At 39.7% G+C, this 27,345-nt stretch overlaps 1 protein-coding gene across 8 annotated transcripts in view; it reads left to right on the top strand.

Annotated features, from left to right (window-relative positions):
* Positions 1-27,345, top strand: part of RELCH (RAB11 binding and LisH domain, coiled-coil and HEAT repeat containing) — an 85,847-nt gene that overhangs the window by 39,152 nt on the left and 19,350 nt on the right. For 5 of the 8 annotated variants that reach the window (XM_072152705.1, XM_072152709.1, XM_072152703.1 and 2 more), the window contains 14 exons: positions 3,185-3,297; positions 5,894-5,984; positions 6,366-6,437; positions 7,274-7,414; positions 7,893-8,057; positions 9,042-9,189; positions 12,493-12,649; positions 13,488-13,611; positions 16,028-16,076; positions 17,150-17,229; positions 18,691-18,797; positions 21,406-21,505; positions 23,358-23,440; positions 24,044-24,107. In XM_072152705.1, the coding sequence (XP_072008806.1) occupies positions 3,185-3,297; positions 5,894-5,984; positions 6,366-6,437; positions 7,274-7,414; positions 7,893-8,057; positions 9,042-9,189; positions 12,493-12,649; positions 13,488-13,611; positions 16,028-16,076; positions 17,150-17,229; positions 18,691-18,797; positions 21,406-21,505; positions 23,358-23,440; positions 24,044-24,107 (1,494 nt within the window). Of the gene's footprint in view, positions 1-3,184; positions 3,298-5,893; positions 5,985-6,365; positions 6,438-7,273; positions 7,415-7,892; positions 8,058-9,041; positions 9,190-12,492; positions 12,650-13,487; positions 13,612-16,027; positions 16,077-17,149; positions 17,230-18,690; positions 18,798-21,405; positions 21,506-23,357; positions 23,441-23,812; positions 23,896-24,043; positions 24,108-27,345 lie in introns of all 8 variants that reach the window. The other 3 variants (XM_072152704.1, XM_072152708.1, XR_011855787.1) reach the window with 2 other exon arrangements.

Genomic DNA, 27,345 nt, shown 5'->3' with positions numbered 1-27,345 from the left:
AGAAGCTAATTTGCATGACAAATACAATTATCTAAAATTACAGATATGTGAAACAAAGATATGACTGAAAAAAGATAATTGGGAAAAGCTGTCAAAAAACGGATGCATTTTTTAATGGACTAAAAATGGGTTCAAAATGCCATGTGTACCACCACCCTAAGAGTTCTCCTTACGGAGACTTTGTCAATTAAGACTGCCTTGCAGGCATATGCAGACTTTTATAGCCTTTCATGTTCTATTAGGGGATTCTGGGAAATATTCAAATAAGGTCTCCGTAGAAGAATCCTAACTTCCTGACCCTAGACAAAAGCCTCTCAACTAAGCCATTTCCCTACATTATATTGAAGAGAAGCAACCACTTCGAAACATTGCTATCTATAGTTAGTGTCCTGTTCCTTCTGGAATGGCTACTACACCGTGGATGAAGCTGTCTGCTTTGAGTCCTGTACACTCTGTAGTTAATGTGCCATTGCCTCTGCTATCAGATGATTGGGGTTGATGGGTTTTGACCCCAAGATTAACAGTTTGAAGCACTGTTGATATGACAGATCCACTTTATTGAATTTGATGTAGAATATTTTTAGACCACTTGGTGGCAGCACAAGCTAGTCCTATAACATACAGTGGAAGGCAGAACTTGTCATTTCTTTTGGACATGTCAGTAGACCGTATAAACAGGTCTGTTTTATTTGGGTAAATTGACATTTCTCCATAATTTCTGTTGGTTATTTAACTTTTTTGAAGTAAAATGAAATTGGATCAGACCTGGTTTGATAATTTAAAGCCAATTTAAAAAATATATACATAGTCACTTTAATGCCACCTCCGTAGCTTTCTACGGAGGTAACTTTTCTATTACCTCCAGATGTTGGTTAGGGTGTAGTGAGAGGGCTCTGGAGCAGGGTGACTATATTGTAGAAATGTGAGCCTCTTTTTGTTTGTTTTTGCATGTTACACGTGACTGACTGTAGACATAGAAATATACATTGTGTAGAATATTTATATACAGTTCTTCATGTGAAGTGGGTCATCTCTAAAGTAGAGCAGTACTCGAGTTACACGACCCAGACACATAATGCTATATAAACGTTTTAAAATGATGATACTTTTTTCTTTGAATAAATGTTACTTATGTTCATAAATGTCTGAAGACAACAAAAATCTGTAAGATAAAAATAAACTGTAATTTACCATGAAAGTTATTCGACCGCACTTGCCCGATCTGCAAAGTCTTATCCTTGTTGTCTGTACTTAAGTGCCTAGGGTGTCCAGTGGTGGGAATGTATATAGATGTTTTCTGAACACTTGGTGGCTATACATACGGCATAAAGTTGTATTCTCTGATTGGTAAAGAACTAATTCCATGCTATCGATCTGTAACTTTTAAGGGTTACTTCACACAACGGATTTATTGTAGGGCTACATTCAGTGGCGTAACTAGTAGTGGCTGGGCCCCATAGCAGATTTCTGCATGGGGCCCCCTTCCCCTTTAAAAGATATATGCAAATTTATACAGACATATACACACACACATATAACGTTCTACACTCATACATTCAATATCCTATACTCGCATCCACATACATACATGTATACACTCATATGCATACACAAATACATTTATACACATATATACAAACTCATACAGTATATACACATCAAATTTGCACACTTACTGTATACTACATACACATTATATACATATAGTATGTATATGTATACTTATACATACAGTATAAACACAACATATACATAGTGTTTACATACAGTACATACAGCATTTACACACATACATTAAGTATATATAGCATATACACACACGTATAGCATGTACACACATACAGCACATGCATACATTCACATTCGCACCATATACAAAAACACACATACAGCATTTATATATTATATATACACACACACATACCCAAGCATAAGCATATATATATATACACACACACATACATAAGCATATATATATATATACACACACACATACATAAGCATATATATATATACACACACACATACATAAGCATATATATATATACACACACACACATACATAAGCATATATATATATACACACACACATACATAAGCATATATATATATATATATATAACACACACATTAGCATATATATATATATATATATATATATATATACAAATATATATAACACACACATTAGCATATATATATATATATATATATATACAAAACACACACATTAGCATATATATATATATATACAAAACACACACATTAGCATATATATATACAAACACATGTAAATAATAGTACTTACTTTTTTGATGTCCAGCGTGGCGGCTGTGTAGGCCATCAGCTGGGTGGTTCGGCGTTCGGGCGGGCAGGGGGGTTCGCGTGCGGTTGGCAAGTGCGGGGGGCGGGCGGTTGGCAAGTGCGAGGGGCGGGCGGATGGCAAGTGCGAGGGGCGGGCGGATGGCAAGTGCGGGGGGCGTGCGGATGGCAAGTGCGGGGGGCGTGCGGATGGCAAGTGCGGGGGGCGTGCGGATGGCAAGTGCGGGGGGCGTGCGGATGGCAAGTGCGGGGGGGTGTGCGGATGGCGTGCGGATGGCAAGTGCGGGGGGGCGGGCGGATGGCAAGTGCGGGGAGGCGGCCGCGCGCGCGAGAGATAGTGCGGTGGGGGCGGGCAGTGTGGTCGGAGGTTCGTTGTGCCGGCGGCTGGGAGGGAAGTTCAGTATTCGGGGTGGGTGGTCGGTCCCCTTTGTCGGCCGGCGTATGGGAGGCTGTTTGGGAGGGAGTAGGCGGGTTAGACACATGCGGCCGTGCGTCCCCGGGCCCCTTAAGTTCACGGGCCCCGTAGCAACCGCTATGGCTGCTACGGTGGTAGTTACGCCACTGGCTACATTCACAACTTATTTTTTGTTTATGCTCTCCATACTGCCAATTTACTCCTCCTTTATTTTATCAGTATTTAATTGTGAACAAAGGCCAGGTGTAATCGTACACAGAGAACAGGTGTTAATTCTTTGTTTGGCTCAATTTAAGAATTTGAAATGTGAATGGCGCTTAATTTGCCCATGTCGTTTTGCCCTATAAATATATAAATAAACCAGTCTTTTTTTCTTCTACTTTGACGAACATTGATTTCAAAGTAATCTGTAGTATACTTCTGCTTTTTCTTTTCCCTGCTAAACAGGAACTGATTCCATTGATACTGTGCACTGCTTGCCTCCATCCAGAGCCTAAAGAACGCGACCAGCTCTTGCATATTCTATTTAATTTAATAAAGCGTCCAGATGATGAGCAAAGGTATTGTTTATTTCGCAAGCCACCTCTCTTGACTATTTTCTGCTCTTGTCTCCGGAAACCTAATTTTAGTGGTCATAAAAAACTGTTTAAGGATAAGCAATCGATAGTGGATCTATAAATATTTGACTCTTGGTGTTTCTTCAGAAGTATGAAGGGAAGTACTCCAGCAAACAACTTTATTCCCTTCATTTTTTCCCAGCGGCAGTTTTTTGTTTTCTTTTAGTTGTGGCCGTGACTGAAGCACAGAGGTCCTTTCAGACCACTGATCAGCGGTGGGGCTGTGAGTCTGCCCCCACAATTTGATGTTGTTGAATTATCCTAAGTTTTAAATAACCAGTATGAAAGAATTAGTGCACAAAATATTCTTATCCCCTTACATGAATATGCTTGCAGTGAACTAAACATTCAATAAAACTGTACCGTGGGTACGGAAAGTATTCAGACCCCTTTTTACTCTTTTTTTTTTCATTGCGGCCAATTGGTAAGATCAAAAAAGAAATAAAACAGAAATGTAGATATTTTTGCTGATTTCTTAAACAAGAAAAACTGAAATAACAAATGATCATAAGTATTAACTTACATGCTGTGCATTTCCTTCTGATTCTCCATGAGATGGTTCTACTACATTGGAGTCTAGCAGTGTTTCATTTAAACTCATTAGACTTGATTTGGAAAGGCACTCACCTGTCTATACAAGACCTCAAAGTGCATGTCAGTGCATATGAGAATCATGCAGTCGAAGGAACTGCCCAAGGAGCTCAGAGACTGAATTGTGTCAATGCACAGATCTGGCCGAGGGACAGGACGTCTGGTTGTAATTGAAGGAAAGATGAATGTGGCCAAGTACAGATATATCCTGGGTGAAAACCTCTTCCAGGACTGGACCAGAAGTTCACCTTCTAACAAGACAATGACACACAGCTAAAATAACAAAGCAGTGGCTTCAGAACATCTCTGTGACCATTCTTGACTGGCCCAACCAGAGCCCAGACCTAAGCCCAATTGAGGATCTCTGAAGAGACTTTAAAATGGCTTCCACCAATGTCCACCATTCAACCTGAGGGAACTGGAGACTATCTGCAAGGAAGAGACAGAGGATCCCCAAATCCGGGCGTGAAAAACTTGTATCATTCCCAAGAAGACTTACCAACTGGCTGCACTGGCTCAAAAGCTGCTTCTACTCCATACTGAGCAAAGGGGCTGAATACTTATCACCATGTGATATTTTTGTTTTTCTTGGTCAATAAATTAGCAAACATTTCTGTTTTTATCTGTGAAGATGGGGAGCAGAATTTACATTAATGAGCAAAAAAAAACAACCTTTTTTGATCTTACCAATTGGCTGCTATGCAACAAAGAGTGAAAAATTATACTTTCTGTACCCATTGCATAAATGAATAGAGCAAATTATAATAGTCAACTTTGTGATATACTTTTATTAAAGAAATATTTTCCTGTGTCCTTTCTTTTTTTCCCTCTGTCTTTTCATACCTATTTAAGCAGTTTATGTTAATCAGCTTTCTGTCCTGTCCTCCACTGACATCTGGTAGATAAGTCATCAGAAACTTTAAGGTTCAACTTTTTACTTAATTACATATATTGCAAAGTTTACAATTATCACCTGCACTATTACTTTCCGCAACAATAAATGCTGAAAAAGTTTAGTCCCACATAAGGTTTTAATCATTTTGTCTGATTCTGCGTAAAGTGAGTCCTCTAAGAATCGATAGGGAAAGTGACCTCATGTGAGACAGTCTGTCATTTAGAGAGTCCGGTCACATGATACATTTGAAGAGGACCAGAACAGAGAAGACCACTCCCTGATGCAGCCTCCACTGAGAAGATTACCCCCACCACAAAGAGAGAACAGAGAGATTTTTGGGAGTTCTAATATAAATTACTTCATCACCCTGCATGTCATATCTGTTTGAATCGCTCATGAAACTTAAAGGAATTTTTCAGGAATCATGGAAAATGCCTTAAGTGTTGGGGCCTGATAGTAACAAAAAAGTGTAACTATTCTGCTCTGGCTTCCAATGTTGCAGTGGTCCTTGGTTTTTTGGCATCACTGCCTAAGTAAAATATAATCAAAGGATCTACTTAATCAAATCTACATAATCAAATCTATTAAAACAATCTCTAAAGCATAACAATTGTTTTACTTTTATCATCAGCACTATTCATTTTTAAATCTTTAAAGTCTAGTTATGGTTTAATAAATCTGACCATAGTTTGCTTTGCCTACCAGCTATATACAGTTGACCCACCCACTGCATAATTCCTTGTACCATTAGATTTCTTTCCCCTTTAAGGCCATGTTCACATGGCACATTTGGATCAGATTGTGAAGTGTCAACATTTACACACTTGCTATGGTTTCATTCTTGATTCCGCTGCTGAAACCACAGCAAAATGTAGCTTCTGCTTCAGCATTTTTCTGTAAAATACATGAGTCTACCCTTACTGATCACTTTATTACTTGTATAAACATCCTCTAGAATCTTGGGATTTCTGTAAAAGTTTTCTGAAAGCACAATAATACATAAAATATGTGTGTATTTTAAATCATGTGTTTAGTTTGTTTTTCTCACTTTAGGCAAATGATTTTAACCGGATGTGTAGCTTTTGCTCGCCATGTTGGACCAACTCGGGTCGAAGCGGAACTGTTGCCACAGTGTTGGGAGCAAGTAAGTATGCAATTTGGCTGTTAGTTTCCATGTAAAAAAATGGTAATTGTATAATTTACTTCTTAGAGTTACCAGTAGGAGATTGCCAATCATTACACAGTAATTTTATCCTTATTCTCTTCATAGTCCGCTAGTCCTACTAATAAGGGTCATCATAAATGTTATATAGACTCTGGACAATTCTTCCATGGCCCTCATTTAACTCTGAGCACAAGCAGTAGAAAACCCTTAGTACACAAATCTATAGGTCATATATTAACCTTTTTGTGATTTCATAGCGGGGATTTCAAGAGCACTATTTTACTTGTAAGAGGAGGTTTATATATAGTTTGTTTGTTTTTTCCCCACGGTTGTTAATTTTTATTTGATGCGGTTTTCTAGATCAATCACAAATATCCAGAGAGAAGACTCCTAGTAGCAGAATCCTGCGGAGATCTTGCACCATACTTACCTGTAAGTGTTTCCCACTAAGTGACCAAGTAGCACAAAAACTTAAGCAACATTCTAATACTGTTCATATTATTTCATACACATTGTGTTGTAAATGAAACATTAATTCCTCAACAAAAAAAATACATAAAATAACCGTTAATAATTGATATCCATAGTCATACCTGTTATAGGAGTTGCCAGAGCCGACTGAACTCACATTCAGTGGACTTCTAGTGGTTCCAGCAGTGGCTTGTTTTTTTTTTTTTTACTTGCTCTCAGAGAATTAAACATGTAAATAAAGCTGCAGTGGCTCTGTCTCGTAAATTATGATTATGACAAGGTCTATAATAGGTCTCTAAATCCCCTTAAATGGATGGAGTTTAATGTGTAATAATACAGATGGCTGCCTCTAAAGTTTTGATGTCTGATAAACAATGATTCCAATGATTCTTTTTACTGTAAGGCCATATTACTTTGTTCACTGTGTGAAGCTCGATGTGTTTACATGCCCAAGCCCCACTCAGTTGAACTGGTTTAGATCACAGTCCTGTTCAGGCCAGTAAATTTTGCCAAAACACGGACGGTGGCGTAATAACGGCCCTTAGCCACTTCACACAGCTATTGGTGAAATAGAACCTGGAGAACATGACTTGTAAAGTCCAAGACCAATTAAGTTTGGCCTGTAGCATTGCATATCTTGACAGTGATCATTTATGACTAAGTCTTCCTCCTCCCATTTCCAACCGATCTAAACAAACACCTCGGCCTCACACATTATTTTCTTTTTATTAAAGCAATGTTTTCACCAAAGCCCATGTGCTTGTAAATGTGCTAATACAAGGTATGGTGTTTTCCAGAAAGAGATAAGAAGCTCTCTAGTTCTCTCAATGTTGCAACAAATGTTACTGGAAGACAAAGCGGATATGGTGCGAGAAGCTGTCATTAAAAGTCTTGGAATAATAATGGGATACATTGATGATCCAGACAAATATCAACAGGTAAAAGTCAACGGCTGTTGCATTTATCTCTAGATGTCCAAGTTTATTTAGTAGTATATATTTTTTAGAGAACCTGTCAGGGCGATTTGAGACATTAAACCACCCACAAGGCCTTATGGACTGGTATTTTAGTGTCCCAAATTGCCCTGTTTGATTTTTAGGCATTGGGTAAAAACAAACAAACAAAAAACTTATGTACTCGCCTCGTCCCATGTTCCCTTGGTGCCTGCACATTCCGACAAGTGAAACGGTAGGTACGGCGCATGGGGGCAAGAAGAGATGCCAGCGAGGGAGCTTCTGATGTCCAATGTGACTCATCGGACTCACATCCAGGTAAGTATTTAAGTTTATTTTTTTGTTCCTGATGGTTAGGAGGTCTTAACCTTTACTACAGGAGGGTTGTTTCACTCCTTCACATATGTGTTTCCTACTGGATGATGGCTTTTGTATAACTGTCAATAATGTGATTTACTTTTAGGGTTTTGAACTCTTACTGACTGCCTTAGGTGACCCCTCAGAAAGAGTAGTGAGTGCCACTCACCAAGTGTTTTTACCAGCATATGCTGCCTGGACAATGGAACTTGGAAATCTCCAATCTCACCTTATTCCCACCCTTCTAAGCAAAATTGAGAAACTTCTTAGGGTAAGAACAAAATGCCATCAAACTTGTTTGTGTATAAAAGAAAAAATTCTTTTTTTGCAGCATTAAGTTATCCTTGAATTCAATATATTATATTATATGTTATCAATATATTAGGCCTCATTTTGCCAACCAATTACTTCCATTAAAGTCTATGGACACTAGGTTTCTGTTACTGTTAATAACGGAAGGGCTTAGAAGTGATATAGGCTATTTCCTGGACCACACTGCATCCTTGTTAGAGATGGGATTGGGAGGAGGGCGTAAGAGGAGCAGCAGCAGAGTTTGCTATTATAGAATGTCCGGCTTGTGCTGGAGGATATAGAGGAAGGTTTTTTTTCATACATCCCTATCGGTAAAATTGTACATAGGCAAATGGGTCAGTGAATGTCATAAACGGCACATGGCTGTGATGTTCATGGACACATCCTACAAAACATGGTCTGTTTCTTTTTCTGTTTTAAATGATAAAAATAGTTGATCCACCATGAACAACATGCTTCCAGAGATCAGTAGGATTGTGGGCTGTTCATACATAATGACTAGAAATCTGAATAAGCCCTTGCTTGGATGGCAATGACTTGATTATCATATTTGCATATTGAAGCTTTCCTGGCAAAGCTAGTGATTTGTCAGGGTTGACGCAAGTTGGTATTTGTGGTGATTGATCCTGCCAGTCTGTCTTTGGTTAAAGCGATGAAATGCCGGGGTATCTGTATCAGCTTTTTTTTTTTTTGGATAAAAACTGTTGGTAAAGCTGTTAAATGTGACCTCTGACTGATGCCAATTTTTAAATAATTCAAAGCCTTTTAGAAGCCAAGATGTCAATGTGGAGAATTGCTTACCTTGAGGTGACCTGATTCTATTGGCCTATGTTTTACTCTGGAAACATATGGAAAAAGTATAGATCATATCTATACAGAAATGATAAAATGATGTGATCTTGTATTCCAGTTTTGGTTGTTCACAATATCTCTTCTATTTTAGGAAGGAGAGCATGGGCTGGATGAACACAAGTTACACATGTACCTCTCTGCGTTGCAGTCCCTCATACCCTCACTATTTGCTACTGTTATACAAAATGCACCATTTACAAATAAAGCCAAGCTTCAGGGAGAAATACTACAGATAGAAGGTAAATGGACAGATCCCTAGCAAATGTATTTGGCTGACAATCCGCATGAGGCCAACTAAAGGACAGCCTTGGTCCCTGACTACTTGAACTGTTAGAATATTGTTCTCTTCTTTAAAGGAAATCTACCATCAAAGTCAAGCATGATCAACCAGGGGCACTTACTCATAGATCTAGGTACTGTGCTGCATATCCATAGGCACCCCACCCCCTCATGTGCTGAAACTGTCTTCTGCATTGAAACTACATCAGACTACATAAGGACAGGACAGCAGAGGTGGAGGGGGAGGCAGTATAACAGCCTGTGAAACCACAGCACAGAAAGAACTCTGGTAACACTCCCAGTAGCCCTTCAGGCTCATAAATTAAGTTTTAACATTGATTTTAGAAGGAAGGAGGCATGGATAACAAATAAAAGAAGATTAGCACAGTTATGGTGCCTAGATCTATCAGTAGGTGTCCCTGGTTGATTGTAATGGTAGATTTTATTTAATTGTGTCTTATGCCCCCTGTGCCCTGGCACTTTGTGTCTGTATGTCTTGGATTGCCTGTTGTAGTCATTGGCAGCTCCTGCAGTCTTCCTCTTTTTTGTTTGTCTCTAGTTGCATACCATACAGTAGTGGTTTTATAGCAGTGGTGGTTTATACACACAGATTGATCTGATTTTTCCAACTTCTGTTACCGTCTGTCTACTGGCCCTAAAATAGATCTGCTGGCTATATGATTTTCCTGCATCTGAGTCAGCCGTCCCAACATGTGAGACTGTGTAATATCCAGTAGAGCCTGTCTGTCCTTTTCAGATAATGTTCATGTAAGAAATAATCCACTTTCTGTTCTTTAAGTTTTAAGTTGTTTTATGTTCTCTGCTACAAAAGATCTCATGTGTCTTGCAATTAGGTTATAAAATTGTTGCCTTTCTCTTTTGCCAGAAGGTTTTTTTTTTTTTTTTACTTTTTAAGCAAAATTTTTGTGGACTGTTTCCAGTTTTCCAGAGCTAGGAATAATACTTTTTTTTGTTTGTCCATTTTAATTAATATGATGGTTTCCATTGCATAAAGTTCCATAAGCAGACTACACAATGTTATGTGCTTCTATTATTTTACATGCTGTGCCTTTTTGATGACACTAGGGATTTTTAATAGCGAACATTAAAAATCATTTTGTACAAATCATTCTTATTTTCTTTTAGGCCAAATGGGGTCACTTAGGCTTTCTTTCAGGCCCACCAGCATGCAGAGGACCTCTTTTGGTTGATGAGTTTGCAATGGAGGCTTTTAACTAGCCTCAGGCACAGGGGTATCCCCAGGAGAATAGCCCTTTCTCTGCCACACTGAGGTGGCATGGAGGGGAATAAGATGTAACATAAACAGAATAGACAAAATGAGCTATGCTGTTTCTGTAGTTTCCTGCAAAGTTAGGTCCCTTACACAAATTTGATTGTCCCGTGGAAATGGACCAGTGTACTGACCTAGCACAGTATAGTGGATGAGGAGTCCTTGTATCTTAGTGAAAAATGATGCCACAAGTCCCTGTCTCCCAGTGGAACAAAAGCGGCTGCACTAAAAGAATTGTCGGCACTACAGGTCACTCAGCACACAGGGACTCCTTGCATCATATTTCACTATGATTCGGTATAGCGAAGAAGACTGCTCCATCAGGGGTAATCAGAAAGGACTACATTATCAGATGCCAGAGGTGAAATGCACATTTGCACTACAGATAAGCATCTGAACCACCAAAGGGGAAACAACAATGATGTAAAAGGTTTTATTTAGGTTGGAAACCAAGTAAATGGCTTACAAACAGCTAGAAGCAGCACTTTAGAAGTGGTATGAAAATGATTCATGGGATATCCCCTTTGACTTTGATCAGAAGGAAGAAGTTCTATTTGTTCTCTGGTTTACATCTTGTTTGTTTAAGTAAGCAAAAAATTAAAACTTCCTCATACTTGCATGTATAGTTTTATAGGTAATAGAATAAAAAACGATAAACCTGATATAGCTAGCTATATCTGTCTATGAGTGATCTGCCTGTCAGGACCTTGATCTAATATTCATGAATAATATCATAAGGTCCTGGCAGGGCAAATGTTCATGAATAGATAGACATTCCTGACCATAAAATGGCTAATTGGATCTCATGTGATCTCTGGCTGATTAAGTAAAACACAGGAGGCTTCACTTCACATATCAAGAAAGTGGTGCAGAAATATTAATAGATGTAATTAATAGATAAATTACCTAATATCCTTCCTCCCACACTTACACACACATTATAAAAAACATAAAGTGGCCAACCCCTTTGATCTGTTACTTCACCTTGACATTCTTGTCGCAGTTTTCTTTCCTTGCTCCTCTATTGTTTTCTTTAATAATAGTTTAGTTTCTACAAGGCTTGCTGGGGTTTTCATTAGTTGACAAATTCTAAGCCTTAACAAACCTTGTCAATGAATTATGTATGCAAGCAGTTTGCTCAATTTTATTTCTGTTTTAGCTCCTATCACTCAGTGTAAAATTCCGGGGTGTGGGCGGGGACTCAGCAGACACTTCATGAACCATCTAGTTCTGTGAGCTGACAATGTGGTTAGATTATCAGGGTACAAGGTTTATATACACTTTTATTTACCTTCTGAACATTGTACTAGTATCTGACACGTGGAAAGAGAGATGAGACAGATCAGAAATGATGAAATCCATGAGATGTTATCTATCTGTAGCTTTACTCTTCTCACATGCTAGCAGGAAGTGAGTGAGCGTGTGTCTGTGTGAGCTAATCGTGGGGGTTATGGTGTAGAGAGGAGCTCAGTGCAGCATCAGACAGAAGAGCATGTCGTCTTCCCCAACCAGGGGTTCGGTCTAGGGGCAACCAAAATTGTCTACACCAGGACTGATGGACATTTTGTAGCTATATCTGTGAAATGCTGTATTTTTGTTAAGAACAGTGAATTAGAGAATGTGTTATTTTGTTATCCTGAGTACATTTAAAAACTTGTTCTCATGGGAATACCCCTTCAACTGCATAGTAAAGCTACTCACACATGGTAGAGTTTGTGTCAGCCAAATACTGCTTAACTGTTTGTATTGTGTTCTCTATATTCTAGAAAAGCCCCGCTATAGCTGTTTATTTGTGTTTTGTCCCCTTTTGTGTGCTTTAGTAATCATGTTGGTCTTTTAATTGAAGCTTAGAACATACCGTACATACAATATTATATTTACCTTTATTTATGGGGAACTTGCTGGAATTCCCCATATTTGTCATTGGTCGAGGCTAAATGCTTTCTTGTCTTTTTTTTTTTTTTTTTTGCAGTCACACGCTTTCCACGCCCTATATCACCTCTTCAGGATGTAGCAACCATCATCGGCAGTCGTGAGCAGCTGGCAGCACTGCTCCAGCTATATGACCACCAGCTGGAACATGAGGGAACCACTGGCTGGGAAAGCTTGCTTTGGGTTGTTAATCAACTGTGAGTTGGTTTTCATATCAACTGTTGAATGCTTCATGAAATATGCATATTAATAGATCTTTATAGTATTTATGACCTTTCCAGAAATGTAATGTTCCAAAGACCCGTATTTTCATCAGTATGTATAGCCAAAAAATGGAAATGAATCCTGAACTCAGTAGATGTAAAAAATAGGATCCACTACTGGTTTTGGCTTCCATATATGCTGATGCTGCAAAATACTGGCATGTTAAAATGGCTTTATATTTGGAAGTGTATTCATATATTAAAGAAAGATTGTACAGAATATGTGGGGAAACTTAAATGCCTCTAATGTCCCTATGATGAAAAGGCATGCTTCACATTTGATGTGTACAGGTGGCAGGTAGCATTCGTCCGCCCCAGCGAATACATAGAGAGGGATAGGCCTCTTGATGTATCCATCAGCCCCGCCGCGCCACTGGGCATAAGTATGCCGGGTCCACATGACGTGGTGGCGTAGAAACAAAAATATTTGCAATTTCTTGTAATAAATTGCGATTATTCCAGTGTTGTTTCTACACCAGAAAACTGAAGCACGGATAATTCACCCCCATTGTTTTCCTAATTTAGTCTGTAGTCGTATTCTGTGTGTGTACATAGTCTTACCTTCTCCTATTTACACCATAATAACAGAATTTGTATTCTTGATGGAGGGGGGCAACTCTTGTGGCTCCTTACTTTTGAGGGGCATATTTTTCAGTAAAGACTTATAAAAGCCACATTCAGCTTTTTTGAGGACCATAGTTGGCCTAAAAAGAAATCATGTTTTTTTATGCTGGTAAAATCTGTCTATAAAAGCTGTACTCCTCTTCTGCAGATTACCACAGTTGATTGAGATAGTGGGTCGCATCAATGTTGCATCAACAGCTTGCGTTCATGAGTTTTCAAGATATTTCTGGAGGTTGTGCAGAACTTTTGGAAAGATATTTACCAACACGAAGGTAAAAATCTGTTATAATTGTTGTCTGTGTAGTGCCATTGGTAGGCATTAGTTTACGGCTATTATAACTTCTTTGTCAGCTATTATAGGTTTGATCCTTTCTAAGAGCATGACAACAATAATAATGGACACACTCGATCTGTTGTATAACAAATGTTGTCTGAGCAGCTACCACACAACATATTAACTACATGGAGTTTGTTGGACAAATTAGACCAGAATGTTGTGTGATATTGTGCTACTCTTTTAAAGGAAATTTACCATCAGGATCAAGTATGGTAAACCAAGCACACATGAATGGTGATGTGTGCCACCTCTTGCAGGATCCACTTTTCTTCTAGTCCCTTAGAAACTGCCCGGGGCCTTTTTTATATCTTTGTACATCACTTCCTCATATGGAAGCATCTGGTTAATTAATATTTTCCCCATTCGTAGTGTTGGTGTGTTAGGGTCATACCATCGTAATGCAGTACATTTGAAGAGTGCTTCTTGCAGGATGATGCGATGTGAGTGTGACTATTCTTCTTCCGTTAGTAACCCTTATAAGCATATCTCAGCCTCGTCAGTCAGTAAAATAAAACTAGTCATGAAGTCTGTCACCCATTTCCAAAACTGACCTATATTGTGAACAAAGTCGGCTTACAGGGAGCAGCATCTAGGACAAACCGTTGTGTGTACTCTGCTCATTTTCTGTATACATATTGAGGCATGTTTGATGGAAAATATATAGATGTGTTAGCTTTTTGTTTATTAATGGCCTCTAGTGTTTGAAGACAGGAGATCTGGGATAGCTTCTTCTGAAATCATTGGGATTAATTGTTTCCATTTAGTCAAAACTCTTAGGGTTTATTCACACGGCCGTCTGGGGCCGCATATACGCCCCCCACAGACAGCAATGGAGGACCGCCAGCAGCACGGTGCCACACATCTTTTTCCGAGTGTGCGGCCATGTGCTGCTGTTCTCTATGGAGGGAGCAGGGGTCACCTCCTCCTCCTCTCCAGCACAAAGCGGTATGCCCACATGGCGGGCATACCGCGTGTGAATGAACCCTTAATGTGGAACGTTCCATTTTTTGCATAATGAAGCGTGTGTATAAAGCTGATATTAGACCCCTCGGCTCCTCTTTATAAATGTTGTATAAATGCCATTGAGGGGATATTTAGATATAAGAGGAGAATCTGTGGGGAATTGGGATTCAAGAGCGTGCCTTATTTGAAGAGATCTATAGAACCATCTATGTTCTAGTCCATATCTCGCCTGTAAATCTGCAAACAAGGCCAGTATATATCCTACAAGGAGTTTACTACCACTCTGTTGGTGTAGTTTGGTGATTACGATGCCCAGATATTTCAACTCTCTAAATACTGATTCGTCTCAATTCGTTTCTGGTCACTCCCAGACCAGTTTATCTGTAATCCTGGATAAGAGCCAAATACATTGAAAATCTCCATGGCTCTAGGGAGGAATATTATGGGCCGTGAGAGGAAAAGTATGTCAACTGCCTAGACCCACCCTCTTCCCTATTCCCTACTGAGATACCACTGTCGCCAGGGTCTCCCCTAAGTCGTCTTATCAATTCTTCTATCGCAAGGATGAATAACAAAAAGGATAAGTGGCAACCCTGGCATGTTACTCTATGTAGATAAATGGTACCTTTCCCTGGCATTTTAAACTGACGTTTTAAAGGCAAATACTTAGAAAAGGCAGAGAGGCATTTTTGCACTGCAGGTGTCATGGGCTTTTACTATCTGTCTTTAGTGAAAATGAGGTCCCTGGTGACAGATTCCCTTTTAAACTAAATGGGGGAAAAAGGTGCTGGTATCTTGCCTGTTCATTGCAACTCCGTAGAAGGAGACCCAATTCATATGTTAATTCAAGGAAGTTGGTACGTTAATTGTAAGGAGACTTCTATACTGGTAGCAACCAGACCCTTTTCTGAGGATGCCATGTTTTTGGGTTTAGCTTCTAAGGTCCGGTGTTTAGCCCTTTTATTTTTCTAATAATAAAAAAAAATTCTCTAATTTTAAAATAATACTTTTTTTTTTTTTTAATTTTTTTAATTTTTTTTTTTTTACTGTGACCTCACTTCTAAATAAACGTCCTACCAGTACAGATGAGTGGTCCTGACTTTCAACCATACCCAAAGCCTGCACTACAACTGCGTCTGCTCCTCTCTAATCATCCATGAGACATTTTTGGATTATAGAACTACGAGGAGGCACAATTCTCATTGTTTAGATCCAATTTTCCCTTTGGCATCAGTTGCTCTATAATGCTATTTTACTTGCTAATTAATGTGAATTAATTGTAATCCCCACAGAAAAATATTGCCTTTTCTCTCGCATACAGCATCACATAAATGTTATTATTATTATGTACAAATGTTTTACTTCTATTGAATGAAATCTCTTATTAGGTAAAGCCACAATTCCAGGAAATTTTGAGGCTATCTGAAGAAAATATTGGTAAGCGTTTCCTGATTTTTGAACTTGCCATGTAAATGACAATGTAAGCTTTTATAGGGTGAATAATGTCAGAATCCATCTATTTTGATATTTCATTTAGTCTGTTAGTTTTTAAAGTAGATACAGGACTTATGTTTCAATATTTTGAGTGCATACCTTTTTTTTTGGTATATTTGAATGTGGTTTAGTGTACCATACGTTGTCACAGATTACAATCCATACATAAATCTGTAACCGTTTTGCCATGACCAAACCCTGTCTGTAAAATGATTATGCATAACGCAATCTTTGGGAGAAACGTATGAATCGCTGTGAACCGGGATTGTGGTTTGTTTCTTGGGCAGGTTTTTATATTTTTGCACACAAGACTTTTTGGATGATAGATGTACCATGCTTGACTGGAAGTGGTACTTATACAGTGCAATATTTCTGTTGTTGCAACTTAAATTGACACAAATGCCCGATCTCTCCTCGCTTCTCCTCTGCCAGTCTATTCACTGGTTACCCATCGTACTATAAATCCAGTTTAAAATATTAACCATAATTTACAAAACTGTCCATAACCTGTCCCCTCCATGTATCTCTGAACTAATCAGCCAATACCATCCCACAAGTAATCTCCCTTATGTATCCATCTACCTGCCCATATAGATTGCGGGCCACTTGCACTTATACCAGATATCTGTAGTATTTAAATGTTGTACATTTGTTCTAGTCTTAAATTAATGTATATGAATCATTTAATGAATGTACAGAACCATGGACTGAATGGTGCTCAATAAATAAATAAATGCCCTGCACAATCCCCTCTTTGACCCGCATTCAAAACACAATTTCTCAACATTATCTCCACCATCATTTCAATATGTTTGTTTTAGATTCCATGCCACTGTCAAAATGTCACAACAGTGATCAAGTAAGAAAAATTAACTAGTAATTAATTGACCCAATAAATGTCTCCGTATTTTTCAAGCGTTGCTTCAAGAGTTAAACCATTTTCTATGAGAAAATGATATTGTAGATGATTGGATCTTGTTGTGGAGGTAATCATTTCACATATTCTACTCTCTTAGATTCTACAGCAGGTAATGGTGTTCTCACAAAAGCTACAGTCCCCATCTATGCTACAGGAGTACTAACATGCTACAATCAGGTGAGGAAATTACTGCCAAGTAGATGGACATCTTCTGTTAAAGTAATATCCCATCTTTTTGTTCTCACAACAAAACTTGTGGTTCAGTGTTGTACTTTGAAAAAAAAAAAACTTTTCAATTCCTGCTCCTGGAATCTGGTTTGGCAGTCTGTTATGACCTCCAGATTCACAGTGTGATTTTAAGTGTATTGGAACTCAATGCATTCCTAGTCAGATCAAGTGTCTCCTAGAAATGCTTTCTTATGTGGCACTGATTTTTACTAAAGTGTTTGATGCTGGATGCTGAATCCAGTTTAGTAGTGTAGTTTAAGGCTGTCTAATTATAGTTTACAGAAAATCTACCATCAACATCATGCAAGATAAACCAGGGGCACTTAACCATAGATCCAGACACTGTGACTGTTGTAATCTTCTTATATTTGTTATACATGACCTCCTTTCTTGTAAAATAAACTTTTAAAATTATGCCAATGAGCCAGAGGGGCTACGGTGGGTGTTCCCAGAGCCCCTCGTTTCAGTAGCTTCACAGGTTGAGCAGGAGAGTGTCTCCCCGCCCCTGCTCTCTTTTTCCACCCCCCTTCTGCCAGTGTAATCTAGCAGCATCAGGAAGTGCAGGTGGAAGGGAGACATGCGCAGCTTTTTGCAGCAGTTTGCAAACTGCGGTTCATCAAGGAAACAACAAGTCATCAAGGAAACGACAGGAACAATAGTGTGGCTAGCAAATAAGTAGAAGCGAGTTAAATGACTGCAGTAAACAAACACAAAAACTGTTTAGAAGCAGGGAAAGTGGAAAAAGGGTGGGGAGAAAGGGGAAGGAAGGGGGGTGAATAACCATGCATGCAGACAAATTCAGTACGATTCTGGGAGGTGGGTTGCGGTCAAGGATTCAAGAAAACTGATCCTGAAAGGCTTTTAAGCCTTGGTTAGATGTCCACAAATCCCGGAAGAAATGGCCCCCGCTGGGTTTGCAAAATCGCCAACCACAATCTCCTCCATTCTCCAAATAAACCAGAGTTCCTGAATCCATTCCTCTATCGTAGGAGGAGGATGGCTCCAATGTTGTGGGATCACTGTGTGAGCTGCAGCTAGAAAGTGTCAGAGTAGGCCTTTTTTAATAGAGATGCTCACCAGGAACGAGAGGAGGGCAATCCGGGGGGAAGCAGAGATTATTTTGCCATGGAGTCCAGGAGGGCTGGAGCACAGAACAGCTCCACCAGACGTGACGGGTGGAACCCAACTCCACACTGCACCTCCAGCATTTGTCAGACACCTCCGGGTGGTCAAGGGCAGATGTCCTAAAGGATGTCAGCTGTCTATAATCCAACCAGGACAAAGGAGTGTCGGGATGAACATCACTCAATTACTTTAGGGATGGGACAGATGTGCCGTTCACAATCTGATTCTGAGGAGGCTTCTTTTGGCAAAGGACTACACTAAATTTTCTATTCAATGTTTTTTCAGGAAGAAGATCGTAAGCTGCTTGTTGGTTTCCTTGAAGATGTGATGACCATGCTTTCATTGTCTCATGCACCTCTAGACAGTCTCAAAGCCTCTTTTGTGGAACTTGGGTAGGTGAATGTGGTGTTGCATTTTGGTACCACCACCAGTCCATCAGCCTTAACAGATCATACAAAACAAGTAAGATGATTTGAAAGTAATCCTAATCCCAAAATGGTCGACTGTATTACCTGGATATACCGTACTTGGGCTCTACGACATCTGAACCAAGGTCAGGAGTGAGCCGAAGAGGATAGAATATCCTGCTCCTGTCCTCCACAGACAATGACCATTTGTCCCAAAATTGGTGTCCTGAAGAGGAATTTTATCATTATTTAGGTGTTTTTTTCTTTTTTGTTAAAAAAGTAAACATATATTTAATAGCAGCATCTTATACAGAAAGAGATCATATGAGCAGTATGAAAAATACATTTCATGAATACCTTCTATTCAATGAAATCGCCGGCCTTGGCCTCTTCAATTGAGGTCAAGGTCTAATCCACCTCCCCGTGGGGCTATCCCCATTTGCCATATTACCCATTAAGGATATACGCCAGTGATTAATAGGGTTGAGTGGGTAAAAAAGACCGCTGGACCCGGAGCCGTTCCAGTGCTACAGTTTGTCTAGAGACCATATGAGTTTCTAACTAACAAAGCAAGTGAGAGTTGCAAGCTTTTATCAATGAGAAAACCTCATTGCACTTTTGTGCCTTTGCCATACCCCTTACATTTCATGTTGGTGATATGCTGTGTGGCACAAAACAGTTACTAACCTCACAGATACCAAATGAAAGTTTGTAGCAGAAAGGGGAAATTGCACGTAGTGCAGATTTCCACGACCGTCCATCTTGTGACGACGGGGCCTCCTAACTAAAGCCACAGGAAAGGTCGGAGCAACCCATGCTTGGACAGCCGGGCAAATGAAAATACTAAGTAGTCTTATGCCTGATGTATAGTGGCAAGATGTAACTGAGTGGTGTGAGTTCTTTGTCTACAAACCACAAACCAGCGCGCCAAGTACCCAGTGCTGTAGAAAAGGCCATCTTCTGGCTAGCATGACATAATTAGATATCCAGGGACGGGCAGCATTTCTTACAAGGAATATACCAGCAATCGGAAACCATATCATAGAGGGGAGTACGCAATGTAAAACAGGGGGAAACCATAGAAAGTAAAATACATAGAGTGCCTTCATATGCATAGTAACATCTTCATAGAGGAGGGACTTGTATTTCTCTGATGCGTTTCTTGACTCCCACAAACGAAGCCCTGGATTTTTGGAGGGCCTTTGAAAAATCCAAGATACTGCTGCCCCTTGTTAGGAGATTGTCCCCTTGCGTCTGGATGCCTGGAGAATTGCGTCTCGACCCTTACTGCATATCAGACGCGCAAGAAAAGAGCGAGCTGGAGACCCTAGTGGCGGTTGTTTAGCCAGAACACGTGGGACTTGTTCAGCGGCGTATGTAGTGAAAAAGGTAGCAGTCGGCAGAATTTCCATAATCCACTGTTCTATGAATGTTAACGGGTCCTTTCATATTGGCGGCCCAATGTGCCGTTGTTATTTCAGCACAGACAGTTCTCCAAGTAATCTGACTTTTTGGCCCACAGCTCTTTCCAGGGAACAAAGGCGTTCCAGCATGAGAGCAGTAAGGCCCTCTACCTGGGATATGTGAGTTTCTGCTTCTTTGACTCTACAGATTCTAGAGTTGGAAACTGCAGGTGCGGGGTAGCCAGCACCATCTTGAGAACCCTGCAAGGCATATTCACTGAGCTTTACAGCAGCCCCAGAGGCTCTTGTTTTGCTCTCTCTATGTGGCAGGCAGCTGGGGCCACGTTTAGCATTGCAGCCTGGTACAGAGCTCTCCTCACCGGCGACCGCTCTCGAGGGCTGCTGGCCATGACCCACCAGAAAATATCTTTTAAGAGAACTTGTCACAGCTACCCTCCCCTTCACAAACCATACTGTAACTTTTTGATGTCTTTATACATGGTTTCACTGATACCTCGATTAATGGGTGAAGAGCCAGCATTTTTCTTAAAGAATTTTGTTGATGTCCTCTACTACTAAAGAGCATACAGTCAAGCTACCTGGTCTCCTAACTAACCCTGACACTGCTAACCCAGCCCCCCTCAGGAATGAGGGTGTTAAGAGGAATGCTGGCTGTGTGACTTGCTGAAGATAATTCCAGAGAGAGGGAAGAGTTAGGGTGTTGAGAGGCTTTGTGGGACTCTCTTTAGACAATTCAGATCCCTTAAACCCCTCTCCTCAGTAAGTCGCACATGACCAGCATCTCTCTCTCTCTCTCTCTTTCTACAAGAATGGTGGTTACAAGCAGAGGCATCCGTTAAAAATGTATAAAGACATCTATAGGGTAGTCCTTTAACTCCTTTTGGCTTATTAGATTATTCTGTCAGGTATTGTAATAGATCTTAATGATTCCGTCCTGCTGATAGATTCCCTTAAAAAACATTCAATACTTTTTGCTGAAATGTATTGCTCGTTATGGCATGTGGTGGCATAAGGAAGAGAAATGTACGTACATATGGTATCTGTGAAACTAAATATGTTACTTATGATTCAATGTATATCAGTTTGATACATTTGTAGCAATTTGTGACCCCTATGATATCATTCTAAGTTTTCCCTGATTGTGTTAACATATTTTATCAATCCTACAGGACTAATCCTGCATACCATGAGCTGCTGCTGACAGTGCTTTGGTACGGTGTGGTCCACACATCGGCACTAGTCCGGTGTACTGCAGCAAGGATGTTTGAGGTTAGTTCTGGTGGAAATTCATTTGCACGTTTAACATTGTTTGCTTAACTGTGTTTCTAGTACTGTGAGATGGAGCAGAAAGAATATGTATAATGTATGCTTTGAGGAGTTTCAAGCATATCTACATGATTATTTGCTTTATCTATTTTTCCCTAATTTAATCATTTCCTTTTATCTGGGTTTTTTTCTATATTCTTCCTATGGACTGTATAGTCCTTGCATTTAATAACCAAAATAGCTACCTGTACCTTCACTTCTTATTACCTTCCCTTTCCTTATGTTATGTTATGGTATGAAATGTTAATTTACTATTGGCATAGAACACTCTTTATAGTTAATGACACTAAGATTTTATAACAGAGAAATGTGAAAGTGGCAAATCAATGAAGGAATATTATACATGGGGGAACATAAATTACAGTATGGAACATTTAAATAATGGACGGAGCAACAAGGGGTCCGACAGAGGTGCGTGGGACCCCATCGGACCCCTCGTTTTCTTCATCTGTGGGGGTCTCAGCACGGAGACCCCCACTGTTAAACAAAAGTCAGACCCTATCAGAGGGCCTAATTTGCTGGAGGGAAAACCCCTTTAATACTAATAAAAATATATTTTTAACTGTACTCTATTCTGCTTACATTGTAATTAGATTGTATAATAGTGTGACCCGCCGAAGTCTTTCTTTTCTAGCATTTTGCGACTATACACTAGACGATCCAGTTTTCCTGATTAATCTAGCAGTTCTAGGATAAGTACAGACATTCCTTCCCCTCTGGTCTGTAGGGGAGGAGCTTCACTACTGAGCATGAGCAAAAAGTGCATCCACATTCATCTCAAAAAGCCTACATCCTTAGGTCAGGAATAGAACAAAAATGTATTGGACATTTTATAATTTACCCAAATTCTGATGAAAAAAATTACTGCAGTGAACTAATTGTAACAATTTATTATATATTTTCGAAGTAAGTTCTTTTTATTCCATCTCTGACTCCACAGTCTTGACTGAACATTTTTCTTGTCACTAGGTGTAAATTCTAGAAACTTGGTATTTGATCTTACAGTACATCTAGCACATTAATGCACATCTTCACCAAAGAAAAATAGTTTTCCAGCTAGAGAGCTATAATATATATTTTTATATGTGTACACATTGATGTGAAATTCTCACCAAACAAACCACACCAGCAAAAAAAAAGTTGATATTAAATATCCATAAATCATGTGTAATAATGAGAAATGACAAAAAGGAATGGTTTATCATTACCAAGGTGCCTAACAAGAAATGTCTCATGATGGATAAAACCAGTGAGCTTTCTTAAGACAATTGCAACCTTATTTTTTAAAAGATGTATTTCTAAACTAATGAAGATTCTAGTGAGCCCCGCCGAGTCATAATCCATAAGTTAAAAGAACATGACCAGGTGCCCCCCACAAGATGTCAGAAGACCTGTGGATATACAATATATAGGAAGGCCATGAACCTTAATTCATGTGGTATAACTGTATTTAAATAGCCATACTGTATATCTTAGAAAAGCATGATGGGTATATTTTATATGGACAAAACTTTGAGAGCATTGCCATTTAAAACATTGAACAATCTGCAGTATTTTATTGTATTTTGGCAATTAATTTAAAAGTTTTTTTTATACGTTGTGTATGACATTATGTGTAGCATATGGTTTGCTAGAGCTGCCTGATCTTTCTAGCTAGATTATGCTTTAGCATGAAAGTAGTAGCTTCTAATCTTTGCATTTTGTGTTTCTTCCCCTTTCTCTCGCTCTGTTGCCATTGCGTCTGCTCGCTCTCCTGTGCACCGCACCATGGCTCTCCCTTGCTGCGCCCAATCAGCTTTTGGTGAAGGGGGTGAATGAGACTCTGGTAGCTCAGAGAGTTGTCCCTGCTCTCATCACTCTGTCCAGTGATCCAGAAATGTAAGTTTCTTTGCTGCTTTTTACGTTTAAGCATCCTGGTTATAGGAAACACCTCTCAGTTTATATAATTTTCCATTATTACAGCTTGTCGGACCATGAAAGATATTTTAATTTATAACAAGAGCAATTATGAGATTAACATTTTACAGCCATAAACTGAAGGTGTATCTCTTATGTGCAACCGGATGCTTAATATTTTGACTAACAGGTTTATTCCAATTTTTCTCGTGATCCCATTCTCCTACCTCTTTCATTTATGGTGGATCTGACTCCAGAGATCTGTTTACTATCTGCCCATCCACAGTCACATCTAGCCTAGGTCTACCTTCTTTTTACCAAGCAATTTTTTTATTGCATGTTCACTGGTTACAGCTCATTCTCCGAGGCATGCAAGAATCCTTAATTGACAAGCGAGTTGCTCCAGCCCTTGTTACCTTGTCCAGTGACCCAGAATTGTGAGTTCTAATAAGACTGTAGTTAATTCTCCATTTTTAAGAATCTTCTCTCCCTTCAATAACTAGATCCATTTTATAAAAGCTATACCTTTTATTAAATTTTTTTAAGATGCATACGAATTGCAAATGCCTTTTTAATCTATTACAGTTCTGTAAGAATTGCTACCATTCCAGCATTTGGAACGATCATGGAGACTGTTACCCAGAGAGAGGTGGGTATTTATAAGAAGAATTTAAATACCCGCTGTAGTATATTCTTGCTATTAAACTGTAAGATGATCAACTACTACAAAAGCGATTAAAAAAAAAAAAAAAAAAAAAACAGGAAATGGAAATGGACCTCAGACCTTGGAAAAACACCAGCCAAGCTAGAGTACTTCTGAAGAACTAACCAACCTTATAATGCTTTATATAAGTTTAATTTACATTAGCTGGCCCCTGCCAGCAGCCTGTCCTGAGTCCCTGGCTAGGGGGGACAGCTGCAGCCTGTATCTCCTCATGCATTCTTCCTCTTCTTCACACCATCTCCCTCCCACCCCTGCCTGCTCAATGCACATGACAAAGTGGAGAGGGGTGGGGCAGTTGGATGTGTGCAGTTGGGAGAGGAGATTGACGCAGGCTGCAGTGTGTCCTCTGGGACTCGCTACATGCAGCTGGAAGGGACCCAGGTAAAGTGAATTAAAATTCCCTCTGTGTCTTAAAATGCCCCATGCTTCCATAGTGTGGTCCTCTCTGGAGAAATGTGCAGCTCCTTTCTTTTTTAACATCAGACTGCTGCGAATTCATGCGCTGATGCTGTCTCTGGCATGTTTCCCCAACATAAGGGCCTGTGATTGGACACTGTTGGCACATTAAAAGACCACATTAGAAGACCTGCAGGGAAACGTCCCCCTTGATCTATGTACCTTTTGTGATTGAGGTACAGGTACATGGTCACCCGTGCAAATGTGCTGGCACATTTTACACCTGTTTTGCAGGCAGGGTGAGGTGCCATTTTCTAATGGGGTCTTGGGGCACTCCAGACAACAAATTGTTTCAGATTTGGTGGTTGGTGGAAGGAAAAAGGAGGGACTGGGAATATTTCTTTTAGTCTTGTATCTTTATGCAGAATTTGTGGGAGTTTCTTGGCAATATGACATGGGATCTTTTGTTGTGGGCTGTAGGTGACTACTAGGGGTACCCTGTCCTCCTGTTGGGTCTCCTTATATCTTAGTAAATGGTCTCTTTTGATGGTCGCTGCTTTACTTATTTGGTTGTCCGTCACTTTTAGTCAGTAGCCCAACTGGAGAAATTCAGACCTGAGCTCCAGGAGGGGTTTTTCCAGGTCTGTCTTGCCTGAAAAAAAAATTGTAGCATATAGCCTGAACAGCTTTAATTATTGTTTCTATATGCTCCCCATTATCTACAAAGATGGCAGTCCAGGAAGGCCTATTATTTCAGGCATTGGCACCTTTACTGAAAGCATCTACGGTTTAGTGGAGAATCTCCTGAAACCCGTGGTCAAAAATACTCTTAGCCACATCCAGGACACTACTGATCTTTTAAATAAACTGAAGGCTGCAGACCCACTCCCCAATTGTACAATACCGGCAAATATGGATGTGGAATCCTTGTAAACTAACATTCCCCGCAAAGATGGAATAGCGGCATGTCAGGCACAGATGGATAAACATAACATACCGACAGAATTGGTCACAGAACTCGTACAATTTGTGCTTACCCACAACCATTTCAATTTTGGAGAGGATCTATACCTACAGTGTATGGGGACATCAATGGGTTCAAGGTGTGCACCACAGTATGCTAATCTTTTTATGGCTGAACTGGAGGGTGCTTACTTCTCTACATGCACCGCAAAACCCATGATCTACCTCCGTTACATTGATGAAATTCTGATGATCTGGACGCCAGGAGATCATGCTTAAATTCCATGAGGGTTACAACAACTTTCACCCCACTATCAATCTGAAATTAAGCTAATCAGATAAGGATACCACAATACAAATTAAAGTTAGCCACTTAACCACAACAATATACCATAAACCAACAGCCAGAACAGCCTGCCTGAGAAATAACAGCTTCCACCCAACACACAAGACAATCCATCATATACAGCCAGGCTATACACTACAACTGTATCTGTTCAGACAAGACAGACCTGCAAAAACACCTCCAGGAGCTCAGGTCTGAATTTCTCCAGTTGGGCTACCAACAAAAACTGACTGACAACATAATAAGTAAAGTAGCGGCCATCAACAGAGACAATTTACTCACATATAAGGAGACCTAACAGGAGGCCAGAGTACCCCTAGTAGTCACTTACAGCCCACAACTGGAGATCCTACATCACATTGCCAAGGAATTCCAACCGATTCTACATAAAGATACAAGACTAAAATAAATATTTCCAGTCCCTCCTCTCCTATCCTTCCTGAAAACCTGAAACAACTTTCACCTAACCCTGCCTACAAAACAGGTGTAAAACGTGTCAATACGTTCACATGGGTGACCATGTAACAGTATTTCAATCACAGCAGGTACATATGATCAAGGGGATGTTTTCCTGCAGGTCTTCTTTTTTTTTTTTTTTTTTTTTTTTTTTTACAATTCTGTTTTTATGATTTCAACCAAACAATAGAACAGTGCAAAGTCTCTTGGTACATATGTAAACATAATGTCATCAATCATTTGCATTTAGGACTGTTCCATAAACATTTTCGTTTGAAGTGTCCTTCTTTTAACTTCGTGTATACAATATAAAGAACTTAAATACATTCTAATGTGGTATACCTTATGTGTCAATGGTGTCCAACCTCAGGCTTTTATGTTTGGGAAACATGCCAGAGACTCTGAACTGATATTAAAAATGAAAATGATGCATAACATCATGTCTGACGAAGAGAACTAGTATTCTCGAAAGCTCACCATCAAATATACTCAGTTAGCCTCAAAAAGGTATTGCCTGATTTCTTTACTCTTCTTCTGCTCTCCATGGATAACACAGTAAAAATCTACATTCCTCGTGACAAGTTTGCTTTAAAGGAAATCTACCACCAGGATGAAGGATTGTAAACCAAGCACACTGACATACTGGTGTGTGCCCCGTCTGGCAGGATCTGCTCTTCTTGTCGCTTCATATGCCTTTGTTTTTAAGAAAAAGAGGTTTTAAAAATTATGCAGATGAGCTTTCGGGGCTCCAAGCTCCATTGACATCTATAGAGTCTGGAGCCGCTGAGGCTCATTTGCATAATTTGTGAAACCTTTTTATTGTAAAAACTAGGTCCTTAGAAGTTAAAAGAAAAGCAGAACCTGCCAGAGGGGGGCACTCACCAGTATGTCAGTGTGCTTGGTTTACAATTCTTTATCCTGGTGGTAGATTTCCTTTAAGTTGCCAGCTGATGTCTGGTAGTTTCTGCTAGGAGCTGCTATAGACTTATGCTAATGAACACT

This window comes from Engystomops pustulosus, chromosome 5 (assembly GCF_040894005.1).
Source record: "Engystomops pustulosus chromosome 5, aEngPut4.maternal, whole genome shotgun sequence".
Lineage (NCBI taxonomy): Eukaryota > Metazoa > Chordata > Amphibia > Anura > Leptodactylidae > Engystomops > Engystomops pustulosus.
This window is presented reverse-complemented; position numbering and strand designations above follow the sequence as displayed.